Source organism: Gavia stellata, chromosome 10 (genome assembly GCF_030936135.1).
Source record: "Gavia stellata isolate bGavSte3 chromosome 10, bGavSte3.hap2, whole genome shotgun sequence".
Taxonomy (NCBI): Eukaryota; Metazoa; Chordata; class Aves; order Gaviiformes; family Gaviidae; genus Gavia; species Gavia stellata.
This window is the reverse complement of record NC_082603.1, coordinates 11445312-11470883: the sequence shown is the minus strand read 5'-3', so window position 1 is coordinate 11470883 and position 25572 is coordinate 11445312. Positions and strand designations below refer to the sequence as shown.

General features: G+C 36.4%; 1 protein-coding gene across 1 annotated transcript in view; it reads right to left on the bottom strand.

The window, feature by feature from the left end:
- Positions 1–1363: 1363 nt before the first annotated feature.
- The window catches only part of PTPRC (protein tyrosine phosphatase receptor type C), a 32982-nt gene continuing 8773 nt past the window's right edge, over positions 1364–25572 (bottom strand). Inside the window, exons 8-32 of the mRNA XM_059822169.1 lie at positions 25209–25421; positions 24529–24633; positions 23511–23657; positions 22518–22643; positions 20907–21062; positions 17929–18128; positions 16280–16340; positions 15440–15548; positions 14181–14212; positions 12906–13021; positions 12279–12369; positions 12106–12182; positions 11840–11876; positions 11306–11403; positions 10232–10357; positions 8173–8330; positions 7557–7692; positions 6711–6860; positions 6196–6286; positions 5706–5839; positions 4881–5015; positions 4432–4554; positions 3826–4004; positions 3010–3145; positions 1364–2212 (exon numbers count right to left, since the gene is read on the bottom strand). Coding sequence (XP_059678152.1) covers positions 1940–2212; positions 3010–3145; positions 3826–4004; positions 4432–4554; positions 4881–5015; positions 5706–5839; positions 6196–6286; positions 6711–6860; positions 7557–7692; positions 8173–8330; positions 10232–10357; positions 11306–11403; positions 11840–11876; positions 12106–12182; positions 12279–12369; positions 12906–13021; positions 14181–14212; positions 15440–15548; positions 16280–16340; positions 17929–18128; positions 20907–21062; positions 22518–22643; positions 23511–23657; positions 24529–24633; positions 25209–25421 — 3209 coding nt within the window. The 3' untranslated portion in view covers positions 1364–1939. The remainder of the gene's footprint in view (positions 2213–3009; positions 3146–3825; positions 4005–4431; positions 4555–4880; positions 5016–5705; positions 5840–6195; positions 6287–6710; positions 6861–7556; positions 7693–8172; positions 8331–10231; positions 10358–11305; positions 11404–11839; positions 11877–12105; positions 12183–12278; positions 12370–12905; positions 13022–14180; positions 14213–15439; positions 15549–16279; positions 16341–17928; positions 18129–20906; positions 21063–22517; positions 22644–23510; positions 23658–24528; positions 24634–25208; positions 25422–25572) is intronic.

Genomic DNA, 25572 nt, shown 5'->3' with positions numbered 1-25572 from the left:
CTCCCTCAATTGTCATGCTGAGAGTTAATGAGGTTTAATTGTACGAAATGTTACTTAATTTGAAAATAATTAAAAGCCAAGAGCTCAGTTTATCCCCTTGTGACTATAAGGAACTTTACTCTAAAAGGGGCTTACTCTAGGGCAGTTTTAACGTAAGGCTCTCTTTCTCAGATGAGGTTGAAAATGAAGACATACATGAGGCAAAATTTAACATAGTTCAGGACTTTTCTTTCAAAATACATGCACAAATCAAGTGTTAACCTGGCATGCATTTTTTTAAAAAACATGCAGTAAAACCAACATTGCAATCATTCCAGAAAACCATTTAAGCAAAACAAAATCCTCCAGAATTTTTACAGCCCAGGTGCTGCAGGAGCTTAAAAAGCTGCAGAACCATTTTTCAAGGAATTGAAGTGTATGAGTGGCCTCAGATTCACACAAAATGAAAATTTGGGCCTAATTTTTGATTTGGGAAACATTTTCAGTTATTCCTAAAAGCATGACTAGTCTCTGTCTCCACACTCTTACAATAGGTAGCTGTACTGACCTCTTTATTTTACTACCTGAACTAGCTCGAGAGGCTTTACAGTGGCGAAATCTCAGAAGAAGAAAAAGAAATTAATTGTTCTGTGTCATCCAATGAGCACCAGCAGTGAGTCAATCTGTATCCAAGGGTCTTTAACCTTTTGATCTTCAAAGGTATGCTAAACTAGCAATTTTGACATGTTCCTCTAAAAATAGCCAACAGGCTTTGGGACTACAATTTTTTTTAGATTATCTTCATATTTAGTCTCAAGAGCTTTTTCTCCACAGGTGACCCCCTCTGCTTTGTTAGTCTATCACCTAACTCAACTTCAGCTGAAAAGGCAGTTCAGCTGACAGTCCAGGGGAATCCCATGGCCTCTGTGACTGTTTGCTGTCAGTTATTCAAGCAAGACTGCCAGGCAGCACTTGTCTGAGCTGATAATTGCAAATGAAATATTTGATCTAGAGTAACAGCAAAATTAAATTAATGTTTTAAACAAGTGTGACTGTACATGTTGTTTACATGGCTCTCTAAGTATTTTCAATTATGTTTTGTAAAGAGAGACTAGGAGTATGCAGTGATAAACAAGGAGCACTGAATCTGTGGAGTGACTTTAATGACTTCAAGCAAAAGAAAAATTAAGTTTCCTTCCTCTGTAATGAGAGAATCATGACACTCATCGGGGTTCACACACAGTTTCATAAAAATTAAATTGTGTGTTTTCCTACTGAAATTTGTACACTTTATCCATGTATGGGATAGCACAATATTTTGTGCATTTAGAAGAAAATGATCAGTTTGCAAAGTCCAACAGAACAAAATAATTTCCACCCTGACAACTCTTAATTATCTTTTTTATTTGTTCTAAAATCATCAGGCTAAAATCCATCAAGAAATAGTAAAAACATCACAACTGTAACTTACAAAACCTCATAATGAAAAAAAAAAAAATCCTGTACCAATTAAAATCTACAAGGTTTGGAGGAAAAGCATCTAAGTATTTTCCAATTCTGAAAACAGGTCAGATGCATTAATGGAAGCAGTCCCTTTAAATAACAGTAAGCGTAAGAAATAGATATGCAAGCAGGCAGTACTTTAAGCTCTAAGAGTAAACAGAATGCGTTTTCTATCGGAATCATTGCAATCATTCAAATGCCAATCTCCAAACTCTTCTTTGAGTCTAACATTGAAAGCTCAGATTAATATATGTGAAGCAACAAGGACACCTTGAGGCAAGTTAGAAAAATGCAAAGATTTCTATTCCACATCGATATGGGAGGACTTAAAGATTCTCTCTAAGTCTGAATTCCTTGGAATTGCCACATGATGTAAATGAGGAAGAAATCTTATACTTTCTTATTTTTTTTAAGATTTTTTTGCACATGACGCAGCACTTTTTTTTTAGTATAGCCTCTAAGTTAGAACTGGAGTTGTGGGGCCGTTTGCAGAGCTTTCTGTTCCCTTAGTGCTATCTGCAGCCATAGAATCATTACATACTTCAAAAGGCTCATTTGCCTCTGGCGTTGATGGGGTAGGATCAATAGTGATCAGATCAGTTTCCTGATCTGTTTTTTCTACTTCACTGCAAAATTCAACTTTATCTTCCTGCTGGCTGTTCTTCTTTATTTGTCCATTCTTTGCAGGGTAGGTACTGGCAATGGTGTCGTACAGAAATTGGTAATGTTCCTTTAATACAAAGAGAAGAAGTTAGTATGAATGGAAAGCTCAGAGCCCAAAAATAAACCCATTCTTTCTCTGTTTTCTTAAATTTTAGAAATGTAACTTGTAGTTGAACATGCAAAACTGTATATGAAGCAGCTTCCACAGTTTTTGGCATGCAGAGTGTTGCTTCTACGGTTTATTCTGATTTCATGTGTATGTAATGTCTCTGTAACTGCCTGCATCAGATGTTCCAAGCTGAGTCACCCAGTACCCTCTTGGTGCACAAAGTCCCAAAAATATGTTTTTTAGAGTACCTAAGTTGTAAACAACACATATTGTAAGGAGTCTAGGAAAATCATCTAATAACCTACCCCATATCGATGACACCTAGGTCTATCTAGTTTGTTAGTAAATGCACACTGTATGTCACAAAGAGACAATTCGTCTGGAGCAATTTAAACAAAACAAGTCGATGGCTGCTAGCCTGTGAAATGCAGTTAGCCTCCTAACTCTGCAGAAGTTAAGGGACACTGTGCACGTACATCCCTGAAGCAACGGTAGGAACATCAATTTATGCAATTTGTAATTTTATGATATGCACCCTTCCACAAAGTTGTTACAGAATTGCAGCTCTGGATATCTCACAGACTCCTTCATTCTTATCAGTAACGGCCAATTCCCAAGTAGTGGTGAGTGGCTGTGAATATCTTGATTAGAATTAGTGTTCCCTGTGCAGAAATGATGCATAAGGTCACAAGGGTATTAGTGACCATGATATTTAATCTCATAATTTTTTCCAGTAATTCACAAGATTTACTTACTAAGGTGGAGACCACTCCCAGCCTGGTGCGACGAAGAGCTTTTACAACTTGGAAAACATCTATTACTTCTTCTATTTCTGCACTTTCCAAGAGGGTCATTAAAGCACAAAATACACCAGTCTGTTGTGATCCATCACTAGAAGATGATGTAAAATGTACACGTAAATTTAAAATGTAAAATCAGCAAGTCCTCTGACTAAATGTTAGATTTATTTCAAAGTCTACATAATGAAATACATTTCCAAAACATTTTTTACTGAACTGAAATTGTTATAATTAAGAATATATGTAGGACACACAAGACATAGTTTATCTAGAGGTTACCTGGATCTCATGTGGTCACTTAAGGGGTAAGAGAGAAATTAGAAGCTTCAGACTTAGAGTCTCAACAACTGTTAGCAGGATTATTCTCTCTTTTAGATGGTATGCAAGGCTATTCCTGGAAACAGCCCTAAAAAGTGGGCTTATGTACTAGAGCGAGAGATGAACCTAAAAGCTCTGCTGCTGGATCCTCTTTAGTAGTATGCTACAAGAGCACTCTGGCCTAGCATTTCTTCTCAAAATATGTACCAGGCAAGAGCAGATAGTTCTGACCACCTAACTCCACGCCACGCTTGCCAAAGAGAAGTGCGCTCACTTTTCAACACTGCAATCAAAAAGGTCAAGCTTGAGCAATTCAAGGAATCCTCTAGGGAGAACTGAGTCTCCAGACACATGGAAAGGCTTGTGGGAAAAGGTAGGCATGCCAAAATTGTGGTTGCTACGTATATCCAGAACTTAGAGCTAGGTTAAGGTATGTGCTGAATTCAGACCCACCGGCAGTGGACGACAAGCGGGACACTGCGGGTACTCCTGTTGTCACCAGTGACTGGTCTGGCTGGGACTTTTTGTTTAAGGTTGAGAATCATGCTGACTAAATCTTTGGGGTTTTCTGGAACATCCAAGCCACTCCACTTGTGATACTGATACTGATACACCTTCTGTGTTTCTTTTGTCTGAAAAACAGCAGTGGAGATGTAGTCAATGTTCAGGTTAAAATAAAGATTTACGTAGTACATCTATTGCAGCTGATATACAAAAGAAAAATTATTTTCCTGAGGAACTGCATGGTGATGTGAGCTCTGTCTCATGAATATGAGGTAGGTAGACATCCAAGTGTTGCTCAAGGTACAAAAGACAGCTGACCTCCTGAGACTCCACTACCACCATTTCACCATTACCAGCAATTCACTAAATGGGAAATTTGAGCTAACTTACAGCATTTATCATGATTGGCTGCTGGTCTGGAACAGAAAAATATTTCCATTTCTTAGAGCAGGAGGTAAGTGCAGTTGGAACTGCCCCTTCTCTTTCTTTAGGCTAAGTTTATAGCAGGGAAACAAATTTAAAACTTCCTTTTGGAATTTGTAAAGAAACTCTTACCTTCAGATGTGTAACATCAAATGCACGTACGGTATAGCTGGGACAACAGCTGACATCTGTCATTTGAACCTCTATGCCATCATACGTTTGTTTTCCTTCTCCCCAGTACTGTGCACAGTGTTCCTATATTGGATAAAAGTACAAGTCAGTGCTTACCATTCAAACATCCTTTTATTTTATCTTCCACATGCACTTACAGAATGTATTGACTTTAAAAGTAGTAGGGGTGTCATTGTATTTTAAAATATAGCATCATACACTCTTCCCCTCAAAAATGCATTAGAAAGTAAATTAAAAAGGTAAATAATAACACAAATTATATTGGAAATCCAAATTCCTCATCCTATGAAACACGCTTAACTGGAGGAAGGGAATGAGAGGGTGCAGCACAGTGTTTTCTTTGCATATAGAGGACCCTTAACATGTCAGTGTGAAGATGATGCCCTCACCTGATCTCCTTCTTTCAGGTCTGTCAGCATAACGACGACTTTGACTTTTCTTTGGAAGACCATTTGCCAGAAGTCAGAGATAGTTTCCTGCAGTGGTCCCTGTGTTGCAATCATGGCTTTCGGACCCCAGTAACCCTATAAAAGAAATTTTTAATAATAAAATAAAAGTTGATGCACCAGTCAGTTCACACTGAGCTACCCAAAAGTAAAAATACATTTACTCTGAATAGATATCCTAACCGTGCAGCATTTTAACGGATTCAGATAAATCGACTTCAGCTAGTAATTCCATTAAAATCAGTTACTTCATTAGTGAGCAATAACTGCTCTCCTTCTTTTGGAGGTATATGCGATACCAAAAAACTAATGGCCCCAATTTTCACTAGTAGGGTTTTGTATATGTGAATAACTACACTCAGATTTCACTAACAGGGAAAATATTAATGTGGATCAACTTGTACATAAAGCAGATGCCCACTAACAGAAATACGTGTTATCATGAGGCCAGTCTGAAAGCTAGTGGTTTTAAACATAACACACACATGCAATAAAGACGTGTTTCTATGTTTAGTCTCATTATTTGAGATTGCACAGTCTAAGACCATGTAAGGGGAAAAGATTCATCTTATTACTGCAGTGAAATGTAGAATATTTTGATGATTAAAACTATAAATGGATTTGCCAATCGACTGGCAGATCTTTCTCTCTTATTCAGGTAAATCCTATCCTGTTTGTGAAGCCGGTAAGAGAATAAGAGCTCAAGCTAGAATATTATTTTAGCTGAAAGCTTGTGAAATACTTACAGTGGATCCTCTAAATACATACAGTTATGAAGGAAGCATTGATGTATTTGCTTGATTCCTCACAGTCGCTGTCCTCATCTGAGGAATCATCTGAATCACGTTCACCCTCCTTACTGCATTCATCTTCGTGCCTGATCGGCACTCGGTTAAAGTCATCTGCATGAGACCAAGTGTCACCATCATGCCATGCTGCTGCTCAGGTATAGCATTAGAGGGGAGCTGTCCCCCCACGTGCAGGGGGGAAAATAGACAGAAAAAGGCCAGTCCTTTCACAACAGACTGCAGAACAAAGGCCACTTTATTTGAAATAAACTTAAACACTCCCAATAATTCACATTTTCATCTCTTCTTTTTTAAAACCCTATGAGAAGTGTCTAATTTTATAATGTTGAAAAAATTAATCAAATACATCTCAGCAGGGTAATTTACTGTCCTCATTTTTTCAAAATTTAGTAGGTTTTCTTACAGAAGATAACAGGTAAAATAAGGCAAGGTTCATGGAAAATACTTACATGGAATGATGTTGGCATTCCTATTTTTGCTTTTATTTTCCTCACGATTCCCAGTGTTCTGTGTCCGCCACCCCTTATAGGAAGGTAATCTCTAAAGAAAGAGGATGTTTGGTTAAAATGGTTCCTGGGATCATTGTCCCCTCGGGACACCTACACCCAGTCTTCATCTCCCAGTGCCTCACTTCTTACTTTAATTCTTTAAACTTCAGTTACATCTGGACTATAGTTTAAAAATGCCTGCTATACAATGTACAAAGGCACAGGAAATCATGCACATAGGAATTGTTCTATGCTCCCCATCTTTGTTAAAAATATCAACATCAAAAGCAGGAATAAAATTTCATTAATTTACAGCTTTTTTCATTACGGTAAAGAAACTGTTTCTGTTCCAGAGAAATAAAATAGCACAGAAGTCATCTATCATGCATGCTATCTCTATCTCACGACTATTGTGTAAGGCACAATAGTCTAATGTAAGTGGGAGGTAACGGCACTAGAATGCAATGCTTATTTACCTGAAACTCTGCCTCCAGCAGAGAAGGATCACTTGGAGGATCTTTTCTTTTCAGATTGTTAAGGTAGGAATGCAGTTCTGAGAGACTGACCTCTGTTTCTCCATACTGATTGTATTCCACTAGTGCTTGATGGATAAGGATGTACTGTGACTGGTGTTTCCCATTTGAAGGGTTTAAACAGGAAGTTATTAAAGAGTAAAAAAAAAAATCATACCACTTTTTAAAACCATTATAAGAAACTATTACTCCCATGATGTAATTAGTGTTAATAATATTAAGCATTAACATTAAATAGGCATTAAATACAAGTATTAAAAGTCAGAGTGGCTTCCAAATTAGACATTTTGGAACACATTTAGTGTGTTGGATGAAAAGTGTTCTGCAAATAAATGTAATGTCATTCAAGAAATATGCAACTGAGATTTGAAAGAGATGCAAAATGCTTAGAGAAGTTAAAAACATGCATTGCATCAGTCCGTAACTTTTGTTGTACTCTCAACTCAACTGAAAATCCCACCTAGACAGACAGTTTTTTGAATTTGAAAATTAAGTTTGACTATGCAAGCTCAATTTTGCATTTGTGAATTGTATGCCAAAAGCTGGATTATCAAATCTAAAATGTTGTTCTTGGCTTCTTTTTTTAAAACCTAAACTGAAAAAGTTGAAGTTTGTAAAACTGAAAAACTGTGTTGGAAGTTTTTCTCTCTCTTAATATTTTTCAGAGCTATATTTTCTTCTATCAACTTCAACTGAACTGTAGCAGTACCCAAGACTGAGTAGCGCACTTCTGAGAAATACTGATGAAGCAAAGCAGAGTTCCAAGTGACGCGAGTTTTAGCGAGATACCTCTACTTGAACCATGAGGCACCGCTGCCGACGCAGCTTCACAACATAGCCATAAACATCCACTCTGCCTTCTGCATCCAGCCCCTCCAGCATGGCGTCGATTCCTATATATGTCCCCGTGCGCCCAACACCGGCACTGCAAAGCACAAAGGGATCTGGTTGTCAAGAGGGAATGGCATCTCCCAGTCCCACTCTGAGAGAGGAGCAGTCAGTGAGACAGCACAAGTGAAAATGCGTAACAATGGGACATGAAGCAACTGAAAACAGTTCTTGGTGCAAATTAATTGGCAACACAAACAATGATGTTTGTATTTTAAATACCTTTGAATGAAAGTAAGGCCAATATTGCCAAACCTGGTGCTTATAGCCAGAGTAGCCCGACATTTATCTGGCTGCTTTTCAAAAATCAAAAAGTCTGTGTGTCCTCAGATTTTATTGACCTGAATATCCTTCAGAAAACAGGCCTTTTTATGGATATTTGGCTGCCTCATTCTCAGGTAATCAAGTCACAAAATTTGGGATCAGCCAAATACCTTTGCCAGCTCCCTTTTCTGAATAGTTTCACTTCATGTTCATTTAACATTAATACAGTTTTTTGAAAAATATATCTATTTACCTGCAATGAACCACTATTGGGCCACTAAAAAAGTTGCTGAGAGCATTAACTCTGCGTCGGAGTTTGAGAAGGAGATGCGGATCGTCAGGGACTCCATGGTCTGGCCAGCTTGTGAACTGAATATGAGTGACATCTCTTCCAGCTGTCCTTTCTCTTCCCTAGACAAAGTGAAGCATGGGGTTTTTATATATATATATATATATATAGCCAAAATCAAGTGCAGATATACAAAGCAGAAGAAAAATAAGGGCAACAGTCATCAAATGTTGAAACAGAAGTTTCAAACAGTGTGCTGTAATGTTGTAATCCAAATGGTCTCTCAGGTTACAACATCTTTCATATTCTATTTTAATTAAAAAGTATCCATGAATCAGGAATACACAATGACTCAACAGACAACATGCAGGAGGTTCAAAGTGTTGCTAAAAATACTTTTTTCTCAGGTTAGCCTATGATCCAGAGTATAATATGTCTCCCCACTCTATTCATAAACAACTTGGCCAGTGTATAGCTCTGCTTACTTCAAGGGCGCTTGGTAATTCTCTTATGTCTCCTGGGAGTAGCCTGCTGAGGGTACAACAGATTAAAAAAAAAAACAAAAACCAAACCTGTAATTCAGACTTCTACTGTTTAGAATTAGATACAAGAAAATCTATGATTTTCAATGAGACTGACTCTCTTAAGTCACTTGATTAAAGCTTAAAGCATGTCAAGTCTTGAGTCCTACTTTCATATGTTGCTACTAGATTAAAAGAGAGGACATACATTTTGATAACCATGACTGTAAAACAAAACGAGAAAGACATCTCGATGGCATTCTTTTACTGGCCAAGATTTAGTATGCCTATATGGGCATTTCCCCAGTAATAACCCCCAAATTCTTACTCAAAGTTAAATTATCCAGATGTGCACAGTTATTCATACAGTTATTTGCCATTGTTTCAGTAATTACACATCACTATTCCACCATAACTGCAGAAGTCTTCACTTTCTTGCCAGGGACCAAGCTTAAATTCCACAACCAATATCAGTTTTATCTATATTAATATGATGTCAGCCGAACAGAGAGCAGACTGCTGTAAAAATACCAGTCCTCAACCTGCGGCAATCTCTCATTTCTAATGTCAGATTGTTGTGGTCACAGAGCAATGTCTTTGTTAACAGTTAATTCTTAACATCCTGATATTCTCACTCTCTTCACACTAAGTTACAACTTACTTTTAATCAGACTACTTCCTGAGTAGATTTTAATGCAACATGAAATAGCAGAATAGTAATTTCCAGCTGTAATCATTGATCAAGATGGGTGGAGCCTGTTGCTTGACTATTCTGCTGAAGATCTTTCAGCAGATTTACTCTTTGAGTCTTAATGCTTTCAGCTATGACTTGCACTCCATTTACCCTCACTGAAATATTTTCGCAAAGGACCTGAGAGGAACATTTAGCCTTAGATGGCAAATTTTGTTCTCAATTACACACAGAGCAACTAATGTGATTTCAGATATATAAAAGAGAGCAATTAACAAGCCTTAATGATTCTACACATAGCCAAATGGTAATTTAAAAACATTTATGTTTATAAATGCACCTGAGATTACCAGAATTTGTAATTGCCCCCATGTACAATTATTGCAAGGGTAGATAATGGTGCTCTACAAGTCACATTGATTTTACTTGCAGAAGGTTATGCTGAGATACACATAAACCAGTAAAATTTCTGTGTTAAAGAACTAGCTAAATATCTAAGGAAATCACAGTGTATTAAGTTTTCCATACTTAACAGCATATTAACAGTTTCCTCTTAAATGTAGATTCCAGAGTACTAAGGAAAATACACTTTTAAGTTGGGAAATGCATGTCTAACTCATATTTCTTGTAAGGAATGACACCTACATTTAAGAAGTTTTCTCTTAAACTATATGTTGCTTAGGGAAAAACAGCAGAGTATCTTCCATTGATAGCTGACTTTTCTCCTCTAAAAAGGATCTCTCAATGATTCCTACAGACTTCAAATAGACACTCTAATTCCACTCAGTCTTATATTTTTGAATCAACTTACGTTTGTGATATGTAGTTTCTGAATGACATAATCTGGACACGTTTTACTTTCATTGATCTTCACAATGATGTCCCCATACGTTGCAGAGCCATTCTCCATTGACGGCCAGTATTGGGCACATTTGTTCTATGAAGATACAAAGTTAGGTGAGCAGCACAACAGCAAAGTGGCAGAGAGCTGAGAGCTAGAAGTAATTCTGATTTAAAATAGACAGCAACTCAGTATAATTTTTCCAACTTCTTACAGGTCTTGTCCGCTACTGAAAAGACTGTCACTGCTTAGGATGTCAGTGCTAAATAATTCCAAATATGCAACAAATCAGGTCTCTGACCTGAAGTTTATGTCCATGGAATTTAGCTTGGAACATAAAGTGGGGAAAAAATCCTGTACACTAGTTGAAAAGTGAACAGCTACTGTTGCTGTTGCCTGAAGGCTGTAGAAAAAGTTTGCAGCTATTTCTATGGCTTCTTTTTCAGTCTTCAGTGAGGGACATTGCTTCTGCCTGCCTATAACATCAACTTGGGGATGCTGTAAATCTGCATGCTGCCAACCTTTTCATCTTTAAAAGCAGTTAAAACAGCAGCTCCCCTTCTTCCTGCTGTACCTGGAATAAGGAACAAAAGCAAGCCAGAAGCACCCAACCTTCCAGTTAAAGGAAGGGCAAAGACAATGGATAAAAAAAATATTCTATCTAGGATTTATTGAGGGCATTGCCAGGATATCAGAAGATAATAGACATGAGAAAAATACAAACCATACCTTTTATGGCAGGTCTGTGAGGAGCTAGAGTTCTACCTTGAGCCCTTTTCTGGATTTATTACCTGTAATTTGGAAGCTCACCCACTGCTACTTACAGCTGTGACTAAAGTGACATTTTCTGATAAGACTGGGAATTCCATAAGGCAACACTGTTTTGGCATACTTTCCAATATAGGTTCTGCCACAATGAGAGAACAGCAAAGAATGAAAAAAAAGTACTAAGAAGAAAATGTAACAGCAACCCATTCTGTTTTCAGACAAAAGAAGGATGGAAAGATGGATGGATGGAAGGACAGATGGATGGATATTTCTCACCCTCTTTCCTTCCTCACAGCGAGTCACCATGACAATAATTGTTGCCTTCTGTTCCCAGATCATTCTCCAGAAATCATTTGTGGTTTCATCCTTAGGGCCTAGCAGGAGATATTTTAAGGGAGTTTTTCAAAGAGTGCAGCTACATGAAAAAACACTTGCTTTCTTGACATGCTTAGCCATGCAGTCTGAAAAGGTAACCTGAGATCATTCAAACAACAGCCACACACTTGATTTCATTATGACTGCTGCCATTAGGCTACAGGATTTTAAGTCTTATCTATATCTTTAGTGCATAGCTGTGAAATCTGAAAACTTTTTGGTGTAAAATTATACATCATGAGAAATCTGCCTTTGTAGTACAATTTATTCATCTTCAGAAAATTCCCTAAGCAAAAACTCATTGGCAACTTCTTTATATTAAATTTAAAAATGTCAGATTTTCAATTTTTCTTTAAATTTACTAATACATTTTACTACTCTCTAACAAAAAATGGGTGAATAAAGAAAGCATATTCTTTTAAGGTTAAAAATTACCTTGTGCAGCAATGTATTTTCTTGGCTCTTTGAAGCCCTATAAAAAGTACAATGTTGTCAACTTTTAGAAAGGAAGCATGAACAATTTAAAATATTTGCAACTTTAAAAATCGATTCAATATGCAACAGTCCAATAACACCGAATACATTACAAATATGGAAAGAACTCAAATGGAAATCCTCAAAGGTGTTTGATGCATGAAATGTACAAACTACAGAATTTCTTCAATAGTGCCTAAGACTTTTTTTAAGCAGAAGTCACTCACATCAATATAACTTGCATTGATATAGTCTGATCCTGGGTCTCCTGGGATCTCTGAGAGCTCAACACGGTTATGATCATCTGTTTAAATCATTTAAAACAAAATAATTATATTATCTCAAGGCACTGAGAAAACAAATATTTATAAAACATGCAAAAATTGTAACAAATACTCACATGGAAGGATATCAATATAACGGTTTTTGTTCTGATTATGGCTTTTTTTGGCCTCCTTTATTGAAAATTTAGTGAAAACTCTAGGAATACTCTGTAAAATACAATGTTGCATTTATTAGGTAAGCATATATTTAAAAAAGCTTCTACTGACATTCAAATGCACATGGAAGAAATTTGGTACTACTGAGTCTGGAAGATAACGTTCTGTTTCATACGATACCACTTCATATATTTCTTATATCTAAAATAAACAAATTTATCTTCCCTTAATATAAATAATATATATCTCCACAATTACGTATTATTTATATCCCCATGGCTATGCAATAAGAGCAAGTATTGAAAATATGCATTAAAAGGTACTTCAGAATGAGAAGTATTCAGACTGTGTATTTTACACTTTTGCTGAAAAACACCTTCAGGAAAAAAAAAAAGTACCATCATCTTACAATGAGAAGAGCTTGGTAGCAAAATTAACTGGCCTTAGATGAGAATTCACTCAATTTTCTAGATTCTTATTTTTGTACTTATTTATAACTAGTGCATGTGTTTCAAACATGCTCTTGAACAGAATTCTTCCAACCACCTGGCTACAAATCTGTGGTATATTTTGAGCCAATGACAAACCTGAAATTCATCCAAGAAAAGTCTTCCTTCATCAGCAATCTTCCTCTTGTACATGTCCAGCAATTGCTCTGAAGGTATTGGCTCTATGTTCAGAAGTTGCCTGTCATCATCTTTAACTGTGTAAATACGTGGAACATTTATTGCTACTGACTTTGAAAACGTAAATTCCATTTCAGTAAACGTGATTCTCAAATTGTCAGATAAATTTAAAAAAGAACAAACCTCTTTATTTTAACCAAGCATGTTCCTTTTTCAAAAAAATGGTGTTGCCCGAGCCAGCTGTGAGCAAACAGGCCCTGAGAATAACAGAACTTGTTCAGCTCTGCCGCCTGACTGGAGACACCTCAGGAGGAGGCCACGTGTAGGGACACTGCATTAACGGCACTTTTGTACAAAGTGGCAATTGTCACATTCAGGTCACAGCAACAGCCCCAACACCCACAATAGTTACATGGCCTTGCCCTCTACTTCAATTCTGATCAGTGGTAACATGGATTACTGTGCAAACAACCTACAAATGTAACAACATGTATTGCCTACTATTCCAACTTTTCTCCAACTTATTCCCTGAGTTGCAATAATCTGTAATATCATTTTTAATTATAAAGTAATGATTGAACGAGTTTTAACATCTCTAACTAGGCATTTATTCATTTTTGATCTACATTTAAAAGATTTTTTTAACAACTGCGTGTCTAAGCATATCAACACAGTGTTACTCCCCATTTAATGTAGTTAATTTATGTGGGCTTGAATGTCATAAATTATGTTTTTCTTGAAGCGTTCTGGTATTGACTGATTCTATCTTTCTTCATAGGCTTTGAAATCCTGTGCAAAATGTTGTACTTAATGTTCAGTTTCAGTCTTTGGGGTTTGAAAGGCTTCAAAATTTTGCAGTAAAAAATGATTGGCTTATGTTTAAATTCTTGCTTTGTAAAAGGTGCGCAGGAAAGGGAAATTCTGATTGAAGCTGTATTTGATTCTGGACTTACTCTCAGGGTTAAACATATCACAACCAATGTCTGCGATAACAAAATTGAGTTTGTAATTAAATAAGAAATATAAGTTTTTCAAACACTGATAAACTTTCAGTTCATTTAAGTATAAATACTTCTGCTATGTATTTACTGAAGTATTTTTTTTTCTCCAAATGAGGTGTTATCATGTTGATATCTGTAATCTCTGTGTACAACCTAGAATGTAAACAATCCAAAGGTGGTAGCAAGGCATGTGACTACTTTTATTTCCAGTTGCTAAATATATAAGGATACTCACCTGCAACAAGGTTCACGCCTTCAGAAGTATTACTGTAAGAAGCAAAAGTATCTGTAAAAGCTTTGTCTAGTAACACATATATGATAATGAGTTAAATAAAAGCAGTTTTGTATGTGCATACCAAGACTATTCATAACCAGCAGATCACATTACAAGCTCCCTGTGAAACAAGAGTGCTACAACTGGGACTTACAGGCCCTATGCAGAGGTGGTTGGGATTCTTGTCTTCCTACTCTGAGCACTATCGAGGGGTAGAAACAAGGAACCACATCAAACAGCTTTACCACCTGCATAATTTTGTCCACATCACCTGCAGCAAACATGTCTCTAATTTCTTCACTGGAGTGACTGCTCACACCATCTTTGTTTCTCTTGCTAAATAAGTGACAAAAAACTAACACATATATAAAATATAATGAAATTAAGTTTAAATGCTAAGTAGCCAAGAACAAGCCAGACTCTCTGGAGCTGTACAAGCAAAAATTAGTTTTGCTACCCTAAGCATAAAAGTTCACATCTGAGCAAGAGCCGCTCCCTGTCCCCCTAAGGGGAAGAGCCCAGCGGGGTGGGGAAAGGGGTTGGAAGAGATGAGTCACCAAGTTCTGCTGTTGCCAGAGGGCTGAGAGGTTTCTGAAGAAATTGCCCTAACTCCTCTGTCTCTACCAGCAGCAAAATGCCCCCTCACATATTGCACCACCTCCCTTCACAGCAATAGCAGCAGTCAGCCTGGCTTTCCAGGTCTCTGGCAAAGTGGTCAGGGAAGGCAATGAGCATTCTTCTATCGTCATCCGCTGTCTTACAGAACTGCCAAGTCACCTAGAGATGACTATAATAAACAAAGCCTCCCTGAGAGATTGTTTTGGGTAAATAAGGATTTGAAAGAGTTCCAAGAAAGTGTGTATTGTTTTCATTACTTTTAACTTAAATCATGAAGGAAAGGTTTTCCAGATATTTGTGAATACTTTTTCACAAAACTAGTGACAAAACATTTTGTTCTAGCAGACCTGTTGTTCTGTGCCCTGAGAAAGGGTATAGCAGAGAGATTTTAAATCTATTTCATTGTATTTGCATTGCCATACAAACCACCAAAAACTGAGTTTCTTTTGAAAGGATTAAAAGGTGAAAGGATGTCTTTTCCCAGTATTAATGAAATATCAAACTTGTAAGATTTTTGCACTACCCATTGGGAAATCTTGTGAAAAAACAGAAAGCATCCCCCACTTCCATTTATATGAGAGGGAGAGAAACATGAAGCTTACCTAAGCTTTTTTTTGTGAAGATCATAGATTTTGTACAGAACCAGTAGTAAAGCAACTGATGTCACAACGATCAAGAATGCCAAGAATATAATCAGGGCTTTAGAATTATCTAGCAACAGAAAAAGAATACATTTATTATTTATTGAATATATAATTAATGGCATTTAAAAATTACTTTTTTCCCCTTTTTTTTTAATCTTATACTTCCTAGAACCAGGGCTCATTGGTTTTCTTGTGAAAAGAACTAAACAATTATTTTCAAGTGTTTAGTTTATTATTCCAAAGTGCCCAAAACTTTTAAGCTTACAGAAAAGGAGGGAATTTTATTTCTTCATTAAGAAAACTTTCACTTGAACTTTCCATGTCCACCCGTCAAAATGCTACAGCTCATTCACTGGTTTGGCATTACCATGGTTGCCTCCTGCTCTGTGTGGCCTGTACACCTGAGCAGTGGAGCTCTCAGCTGCTCCTGATCTGGGTGTTGGGAATCCCTGACAAGTCACAGGTGTTCAGCTCCTGAAACGCAGGATCTGAACACAGCAAAATAATACTAAAGTGAATAATTTAAGTTAGAGAAATTAATTTCTAGTTGAATTTGAATGTTTCCTGAAGAAACCACAGCTGTGTAATCATTCTGAATTACAGTCAATGACTTTTCAACATGATCACATTAATGCTGAATCAGGATATTATTTTTTCAAATGCAGATCAACTATTAACTATAAAAACAGGCAGTTTGGATTTTTAATTAGGAGCAATTGTAACAGAATTCACAATTTACACTATTACTCTATACTATGCTGAAGTCTAAAAGTAAAAATACTGTATATATTTACTTACATCTGGTTCTTATACTCCTCCTTACTGGCTGCCCTCTATGCTCTCCATTAAACACTAAGATCTGCATGCAGTGGGTGAGAATAATAGAGATGTTAAGATATAAAAAGTAAAAATTTCTGCATAGTTTTTTTTAAAAGCAAAACACAATGGATATTCAAAATACATCATCTATTTTCAGTGAATCATTCTCACTGACAGCAGGATCTGCTGTCAATCTTTGTATAGCCATTTATAGTGCAGCTCAGGTTTCCACCTAAGTTACAGCAAGATCTAGATCCAAAAATACATAGATGACTGGAAAAAGAAGTTAGTGAAACAGGAGACACATTTTACAAAATCAAAATCAGATGTATCTCAAGGAAAAAATCAAATTTATCTCTTTTCAAATCAAAATAGAATCTCTCAAATCTGAAAAATAACCATGCAGCATGTAATAAAACATCATTGTTTTATTTGCATCAACAGTAAATATACAAATAGTCAACTGAATTGGATATTTTTAATACAAGTTCCTGTATGAGAAGTAATTCATAAAAGGTTAAATTATAGAGGTCAAAATAAACTTTTAAATAAGCTGCTTTCTTGCAACATTAACTTTTGGGTACTTCAACTGGTGTTAAAATACTAACTTTGTTTACAAGACTACGGGGGTCTTGTACTATGGGGGCAGCGTAAGCATCTTTTGCTCCTACAGGACCTCGTCTTTATTTTCCAAATACAAAGCTTTCTGAGCAGAATTTTTTGGAAAAATACTGACAAAGCCTTGGAGCAAAACCTAGACTACTCAAGTTCTGCATTTGATACTGCATTTCCTTAGGAAGACACAGCGAAAAGAGGAGAAGATTGTGGAAAATGAGTGAAACTGGTTCCTAAAAGTAATAAAACTCCATCATTCCTACTGGTTACTTTCTTACCTAAACCTTACTGAGAGGAGCTATCAGTATATAAAAAAATATTCCTACTGGCCACTTTAAGGGGATCACACAAGACTATTGGCTTTGCAAGCAACAAATGCCAAAAGGGTGAAATGCCTGAAAGAAGAGAAAATAGCAGGAGGCCTTCAGGAAAGTGAAGCTCGTGAACAGAGGATGATACATTTTGTATGGAAACAAGGACTGGCTTGTAAAAGGCTGATGTAAGGACATGCGAAAGGATCTGAACTCCTTTACACTAACTAGTCCCTGAAGCATCAAAAATCTTCACAGTGAAGAATTCTGAACAATTTATTTCTGAGCAATTATCTCAAGACTTAAATCCCATATTTATGCTCTGATTGAAATGACAGTCAAATATTCATTAAATGAAATGTGTTTTAAACACTAAAATATCACTTATACTTAAGAAACTATTTTAAAACTTATGGAAACACCAAATTTCTCTCTGTCCCAAGTACAAACAATCTGTTCAGCCTGTAGTTTCATGCTGTCAGAACCTATGTGGAACAGCACACGAGGGATTGATTGATAGGTTAGGCACATATGCAGTTTATTTCCGAAGTAATAGCTACTTCTTTACATCTGTGGCCTACAGATCCATAGATTAACTCCTCTGCCACCATATTTGCCTTTTTTCCTAAAATCAAGTATAAGATGCTTAAACAATGAAAATACAGCGAAATTTTACATAGGTAATTTAATAAGCCTACTTACCGTAAATGTGTAGTTTGTCAAGTATAAGAGATTTTCTTTTTGAAAAGCACAATTATTGGGACTGTGGGATGTTGTTTGATCATTTTCCCAAGTTAGTTCAAATACTGTTTTTCCTCCATACACTCGTTGACTTTTGCACATAATTTGGACAGCATTATCAGCTGTCAATTTTGCATTAACATCAATCACTGGCTGTGGTTCTGTTCACAAAAGAAGTGTTACTGGTTCTATTCTCATCATTTCAAACCAAACATTTCAACAGCTGTATGTGTTCATGTCTGTTTGTTATCTTCTCTCTTAATAATTCCATACATTTTCTTCCTTACAAATTTCAGTCCCAATTTAACAAGATAAATAAAATCAATTTTGAGTTAACCATAGGCTTAGCTGAACTGGAAAAGATGTGAAGTGGAACTGAAAAGGCTGGGAATATCAGAGCTCCACTGACAGTCAGGCTGCAAAGATAATATGATGGCAACTATCTCTCCTGCGTCTGACACCACTTCCTCATTTGAGGAACATGGGACAACAGACAAGACAGGGGAACAAACAGTTTTCTGTGTGAGTGTACATTTCAAAACTTCTGTAAATGAGATATCGTACCAGGAATTACTAGTATATTTTAATATTTGGAATAGTATCCTTTTGCTTAAAGGGTCGTATTGTCTTAAAGCTGGCCTAAAACCACAAAAACTTTTTACTTTTTAATGATAAGGAATCTGGTAAGTCTAATCTGTGTTTTCTAACTTTAATTTTGTATGTTGTAGCAAATGGGTTTCAGACTGGGGGCACAGCCCAAGGGACCTTTCATTGAGAGCTTATAAAACCTTTCAGAAAGTAAATAACCTTCTACATAAGGCAGCTCCATTAGCCACATTTCAGTAGAACACCACCTTGGAAATTTTCTTCAAAATCACTTCAACTTGCAAGCTAGCATATTAAAAAAAAAAAAAAGAAAAGAAAAAAAGAAAAAAAAAAGGCAGTTGCTTTTTTCTTCATATGAAAAGCTAAGATGTGTGAGGCTTTATGAGCAGATGAAATACCCCATGTGGGGAATGGCAGGATATTTTACTTGTCTGAGTGTGCAGTTACGAGCTATCTACTTATTTTTATCCACAGGGCAGATTTGTTAGATTCCTATTCAGCACACTACCGAAAAAGCTGTGACAAGGAGAAAGTGAACATTTCTGGAGGCAATGTGTTTGTTGAAGATGAAAAAATATTTTATAAAATGTAGATTTTTTTTCTACTTCCAAGGAGTTGTGCTCTACTGATACATTCTCTTGGTCAAGAAGCCATAAAACTCTTCCACTATCTGCTTGATCATGTTATCAACTGTTGTAACAGTTGGAGAAGGTTTAATAAATACCATTAATTCATGAAGGCAAGCAACTTGTTATTTTCTCAAAAAATATGGGAACTGAGGTTGCCTTCCAGACCCATAAACTTACATTGTGGACTGTAATCTTCACCTGAATTATTAAAATATGACTGGAGCCCCAGAAAGTGCGGGCTCCAAAATATAATATGCTCAAACTAGAGAGAAAAATCATGATCATGCTCAAATTAGGGTTGTCTAAAAATTAAAGTAATTTTTCAATTTCTGTTACAGTTAAGCCTGAGATCAAATGGTTTACATTTGCAATCAATTCACTTATCAGCTTTTTTTTTTTTTTTTTTGCATAGGAGTTCAGGTGATAATTTTGATCCCTGTATTCTTCCAACTATAAACTAAAATTGGTTAGTTCAATGGCCTGGAGTAATATGGAGATTCCAATGTTTTTATGGACTTCTGTGAAAATGGATACAAAGCTCTGTATATTCCACAGAGTGAAAGCAACAAAAGATTTAATTATTCCTGTTATTGGGGGGGGGGGCGGGGGGGGGGCGGGGAATGACCACTTTAAACTATCATTACATTACTAGCACAAAAATAATATTTCATATTTCACTAAAAAAAAAAAAAAACTTTTGCTTATCCAGTGAAATTAAAGGAAATATTTAGTATCTTACCAGGTTCAAACCATCATAGTACCCCTATAGCTGTATCTTTATATTACCTGAGTCTGGAGGTGGTGGATGGAACTAGAGCTAAAAAATTACCGGAAGAAATTAGATTAACATGTTTTTTCAGGTGGTTTTGGTTGGTGTTTTTTTTTCTTTTGAAGAAGGAATTAAAACAGTACAAGGCTCTACATCTGAAGGGGGGAAAAAAACCCCAACAAAACAGAAAGGACTGCATTCCTATCATGCCTTGTCTGCATCAGAAAAATATCTGCAAAGTCTGTTGGTTTTTGGCTTTCTTTAGCTTTTCTTGTAGTTCTATCAATTGAACATGTATGGCAAACAAAGAATCAGGACCACGGGGGTAAGCTTTTGAAAGCGTAGCTCCAAAAAGGTGCACAGACCTTTCTGACAGCACAAGGGTTCAGATATGTTTGGCTTTAACCTAATGTGGAGTCTTTGAAGCCGACTGTGTATATGTACATCCAAACTAACTGAAACCCAGTACAGACATCAGTATCTGTGTACCCTGGGTAATGCGGGTCTGCTTTGAGCAAACAGGCAACTACAGAACAGAAGGCAGACTCTGCACGTCTTTGTAGCTTTCATGCCACAAAGGAGAAACAAATGTTTTTCATTGTCTTTTGGTTAATTTTAATCTTTTCTTTAGATTGGGACATAATGCTTTCTAAAATCTTACCAAGAATCTCAAATGAACACAGATTTTTTTTCAAAAAATCTAGTATATATAAGAAGAATACTAATACTAAATGCATAATTAAAAATATATTAACATTAATAATTAAAAAAGAAACACTAATTATATGAACGTCAATAAAATTCTTTTAATGTTAATCAGTTTCTTGGCTAATAGTAATAACATATATAAAATACAATGAAGTACAATAAGAAAGTACTTATTCCCTGTGTTAGTATCAGTCTTGTTTGTAACAGTTAGCAAACAAGAGACTTACTTGCTGATTTTGTTTTAAAGTCACGTTTTTCAGTTTTTCCCAAAAATATGCCAGAACTATATTTGCTGTTCGTGTATGGAGTCACAGATACAGAACCGTTGGTATAAGGTTCTAATTCAGAGCAAGTAAAGTTAGTTGTGTTGACATCTTTTTCCACTTAAAGAAAAAATGAAAAATGAAATTAATTAATGAAATTAATGAAATTTATGTTAGGAGCACAGGAACTCTTACACTTCATCAGAGCTACCCGAAATCACTGTCATGTGTACTTCTCTTTTAATTACCTTGTACTTCGTTGGTTTGTCTTGTTTGCTAATGCTAAGTGAAGGCTTGGGAAGAGGAAGAAATATATTCCCCAATCAAAAAGGCAGAAAGTTGAGGTTTTGTTCTGTTTTGTTTCTTACTTTCTCAGTATGTCATTTAAATGGGTGTAATTAAAAACTAACATAAAGCGTATTGATAAAGAGAGGCTGATACTTTCTTCTGTGTTCAACTTGGGAAGGGTTGGGTAGACAGATGCCAAAAGTCACTCTGTACATCAGGCAAGTCTGTTCTGGTATGACACAAGAGATGTCATGTGCTTTCGGTAGTGGCAAGCAGGACAGAAAGGAATTGCACAAGAAGCAACATGAGTGAAGCTAGTATCCACACTGCAGGTGGGGCTTTGGTGGTTTGGGGAACTGGGGAGCAACAGCCTTTCCATGTTCCCTTCCGGCTGCTTCAGATATGACCTCCCCGCACCCCAGCATACTACCTCGCTCTCCGACACTGGCCAAGCCTGATCAACCACAGAAACTGGTGCATGGGGGCTGCCACCCTTTTAGGTAGTGGTCAAATTCGGGGCATGGAGAATGGGAGAGGCTATTTGTATCTGGGGAGCACGTGAGCATGACAGCCTTTGTTTGGTTCCTGTGGCAGTCCAGGTTTACAAAACATGCAGTATGTGAACTGAAAGAATGAATCAATCCAGGACTAGCTTAAACCTGACATATATTTCCTGGAATCATGTATCAGGCTCTTCATTTTCCAAGCATCATTTTCCAGTCCTTATTTTGAAGAAAAGCACACACCGGGAAAACATGGTCCCAGTATAATGGATACAGACTTATCCATCTAAATGTAAGGTGGCCTAAACCAGCGTATCTAAAAGGAGTGACCGTTTAGTAGAAGACAACCACCTGGCTTTACCTGTCTAAACATATAGATGCTGCCATACTTAGGACCCCTGACTTTTACATAGTGTTGTTACTCAGAAGGCAGGTCCCTATCTTCTCAGAGAATATATTAACCAGCTATAGCAGCTTTTTCTGAGACAGAGCACCATGCTACAAACTGATCAGGCAACTGATGATCTTGTCATAACTTATTCTTAATATAAGAAGCATGAGAACTGAAGGGTGACAGAGTTGTGTCCTGAAATGGTAAACTGAATAACCACATGGTTCAACTGGAACAACCTCAAAGGAAAAACTTAAACGTTTTTACAAAAAAAAAAAAATTCTGCACAGTTTGAAGAGATTCCAATATGATTTGACAGTGCATCATGCTTGGTGCTCTGTAAATATTAAAACATGCAATGAATTATTCAATACTGAAGGGGCATATATTTACCTGTGTTATTGCATGACACCTTATAGCCATGTATAGGACCCTTTGAAATGTCACTAGGTTTCTCCCATGTAACTGATACATTTTTGGCATAAGAAAATACTTTAAGGTTTACTGGTGCTTCCGGAGCTGTTGTAAAAGAAAAATAACAGGGAGGGAAGGGAATGTTTGAATGAAAATGCAAAATATTCCTCTTTTTACCTACTTTGACTAAATTAAATTTCATTGGATACTAAAGCAAGATACCAACAACATGTAATATTTTTCATAGTCCATTTCATTCAAAGAAATTATACATAAGTATAAACTGAGTATATGTAAAAGCATCGTATTAGAGTAATTTCATAAATTTAATTAATTCAGGACAAGATGAATACAGCAATATCACATATCACTAAAATTGTCCAACATTTCCAAATATTATACATTGTTTTGATTTCTTTATAATTTTAACAAACTTTAAATGTTTGGCCTGAATTTTTATTTGCAGGTTGCTTGATTTAGGTTGATTTCCTTTTTAATTCAGAAAAAAAAAGATAAGCTATTTCCAAGGACAACATTTTGGAAAAACCACATCATTTTATCTGGAGACATTCTTTGCAATTATTCTATCACGTCTTTCTTCAAATCTAGAATTTAACACTTGTTTTTGACTAGGCCTGCACTTTTTTTTTCCCCTTCATCAAACTTCTTTACTTTTGGCCATGTTCCTACCCAAAAAAAAAAAAAAATCACAATCTCTGAGAAAAGGAGAGGAAGGCATCAGACTGGAAGACTGAGACTGGGGCTGGAGATGGAAAGGAAGACTGTCACTGCAGTCTAAGAACAACCACAAGGGCAGGAGACTAGGCAGGAGGAGTTGGAGAAGAACCTGACAGTGACTTAGCATGCTGCTCAATATATGTCTTCAGCCCCAGGAAACACAGATAGTGAGATTCATAGTAGGGTTTTCCAGAAATATGTGGAATATAAAGCAAAAATAAGCATTACACTTACCACCATAATCTGTTGTTATGCTGAAGGTTTGTTTGACAACCTCCTTTCCAAAAAACCATACGGTACCAGTGCAGTTGTACTGATGGTTGGCTGTTAAATTGTCCAGCAATTTACAAGTTTCATTTAACACGTTAAAGACTGGTGAATCTATAGGCACAAAAAGAGTTTTATCAGCACTTCCCACAACTCCGAAAGTACATGGTACCATTTTAACTGGGATTTTCTCTACCATATTTATTCAATATAATTTGTAATAAACTATCATAATATTCTAAACAGAAAAGTGTACAACCTAATCCAATGACTAGGTTTTAGGTTCTTTTATACTAACTTAGTTTGCATAGATCTTTTCTTTTCATCAATAAAGCTCGTATGATTTGACTTCCTAAGAAAACAGTTTTCCCACAGAAATCAAAACATTTCATGGGAGTTTGGCAGAACCCTGGAGTGGCTTCTTAGCTATTCAGCTCCCTGAAACATAAAATCTCCAGCCCTGGATATTCATCGTGCATTTTTCTGGGACACATGAGGACATCCAGCATCCGTATCTTCCCTACAACACTAGCTGCCTTTGAGCCAGGGTCTCCTCAGGCTGGCTGGCGCCAAGAGCAGAGAGCCTGGACTCTCGCCATCCAAAAGCCTGCAGAGCCAGCTGCCTGGGTAGTTTGCAAGGAATCAGCTCACAGTAGACTCACAGACTGCAGGATTTCCAAACTCTCAGCTCACCTTCAGACCATCAAGCAGGACCTCAAAATCTTCAGAAATCTGCAATTTGTGAACCTGGTAAACTCAGGAAATGAGCTCTCTGGGTTTGAACTTTCCCCAGACCTGCAGTGCGTGGGGACGGTAGTCCCCAACCTGGCGATCCCAGAAATTCTGAACAGCCCTTCCCTCAAACTGGCACAATTAATTTAAATCTGCCAGTCTCTCATCAAAAGATGCTTTGATCAACATTGCTTTTAAAAATAAATAAATAAATAAATAAATCAACTTTTAAAATATCTTAGAAGTATCTTACCTTTGCAGCTAACAGTCACATTAGCACAGGCAAGTGACACGTTCCAACATAACTTTGCAGATGTTTTGGTTTCATGCTCAACTTGGAAAGGATTATTGATGCTGTCTGAAAAGGATTAATATTATATGTCACTGTGACATTAGCAGTATTGATTCTTTAAATAGCAATTTGTTCTTTTATATTTATTGACTTGTTCTGCAATATGAAGATACAATTGGGACAGAATAATATACAAAGAATTTAACAAGAAATGGAAAGTAAAAATTGAAAAAGCCTATATGAGATAAAGACAATGCTGGTATTCAAATAATAAACGAAACTTTTAATCCAACAAACTCTTCAGTGAACAAAACATCCAGCATAAATAGTAGCTTTCAAGAGCTGGTTGGTCTTGCTATTGCTAACAATACTGCATATAGCTAATGCAGTTAAAGTTCCCCTTTTTCCTTTACAATGAGAAAATTGCATTTTTTTACACTCTACTTTAAGAAAATACTGAGTGGTTTTAAGGTGCAAGTTCAAAAGGCAAAATATCTTGCAAACCAAGCACAAAGTATGAAAACCTTCTGTCTGATTCTCTGAAAACAGACAAGAATAGACTAAGAAATTCAGGAAAGCTGAATTACCGCATGTCAAAAAAAAAAAAAAAAAAGAAACTACTAAAACCCTTCTATACCTACCAGGCGGAATATCAAGATCATTTGTGCAGTTTTTAACTCTAATTGTGTAACTCATGGATCTCTGAAGTTTTATTGTATAGGTGCTGGAATTCACTCCTAAGCTCTGGTTAGTCTCCAAAATAACATATTCTCTGTCTTTTCTGAGATCTACCAGTGTAACTTCAGCCATGTTACTGTCATCTTTTACACATTCTATGCTGCCGACACGTATACCTTTATCTAAAAGAAAAAGATAAAATAGCAAACAATGATTTTATGACAATTTTTAAGAACCATTAAATGTGTGTTTTAAGAATCAGAAAATACAGCAAAATTAGCTGCTCTTTATTCTTTAGTTTTTTTTTTTTTTATTTATATTTTACTT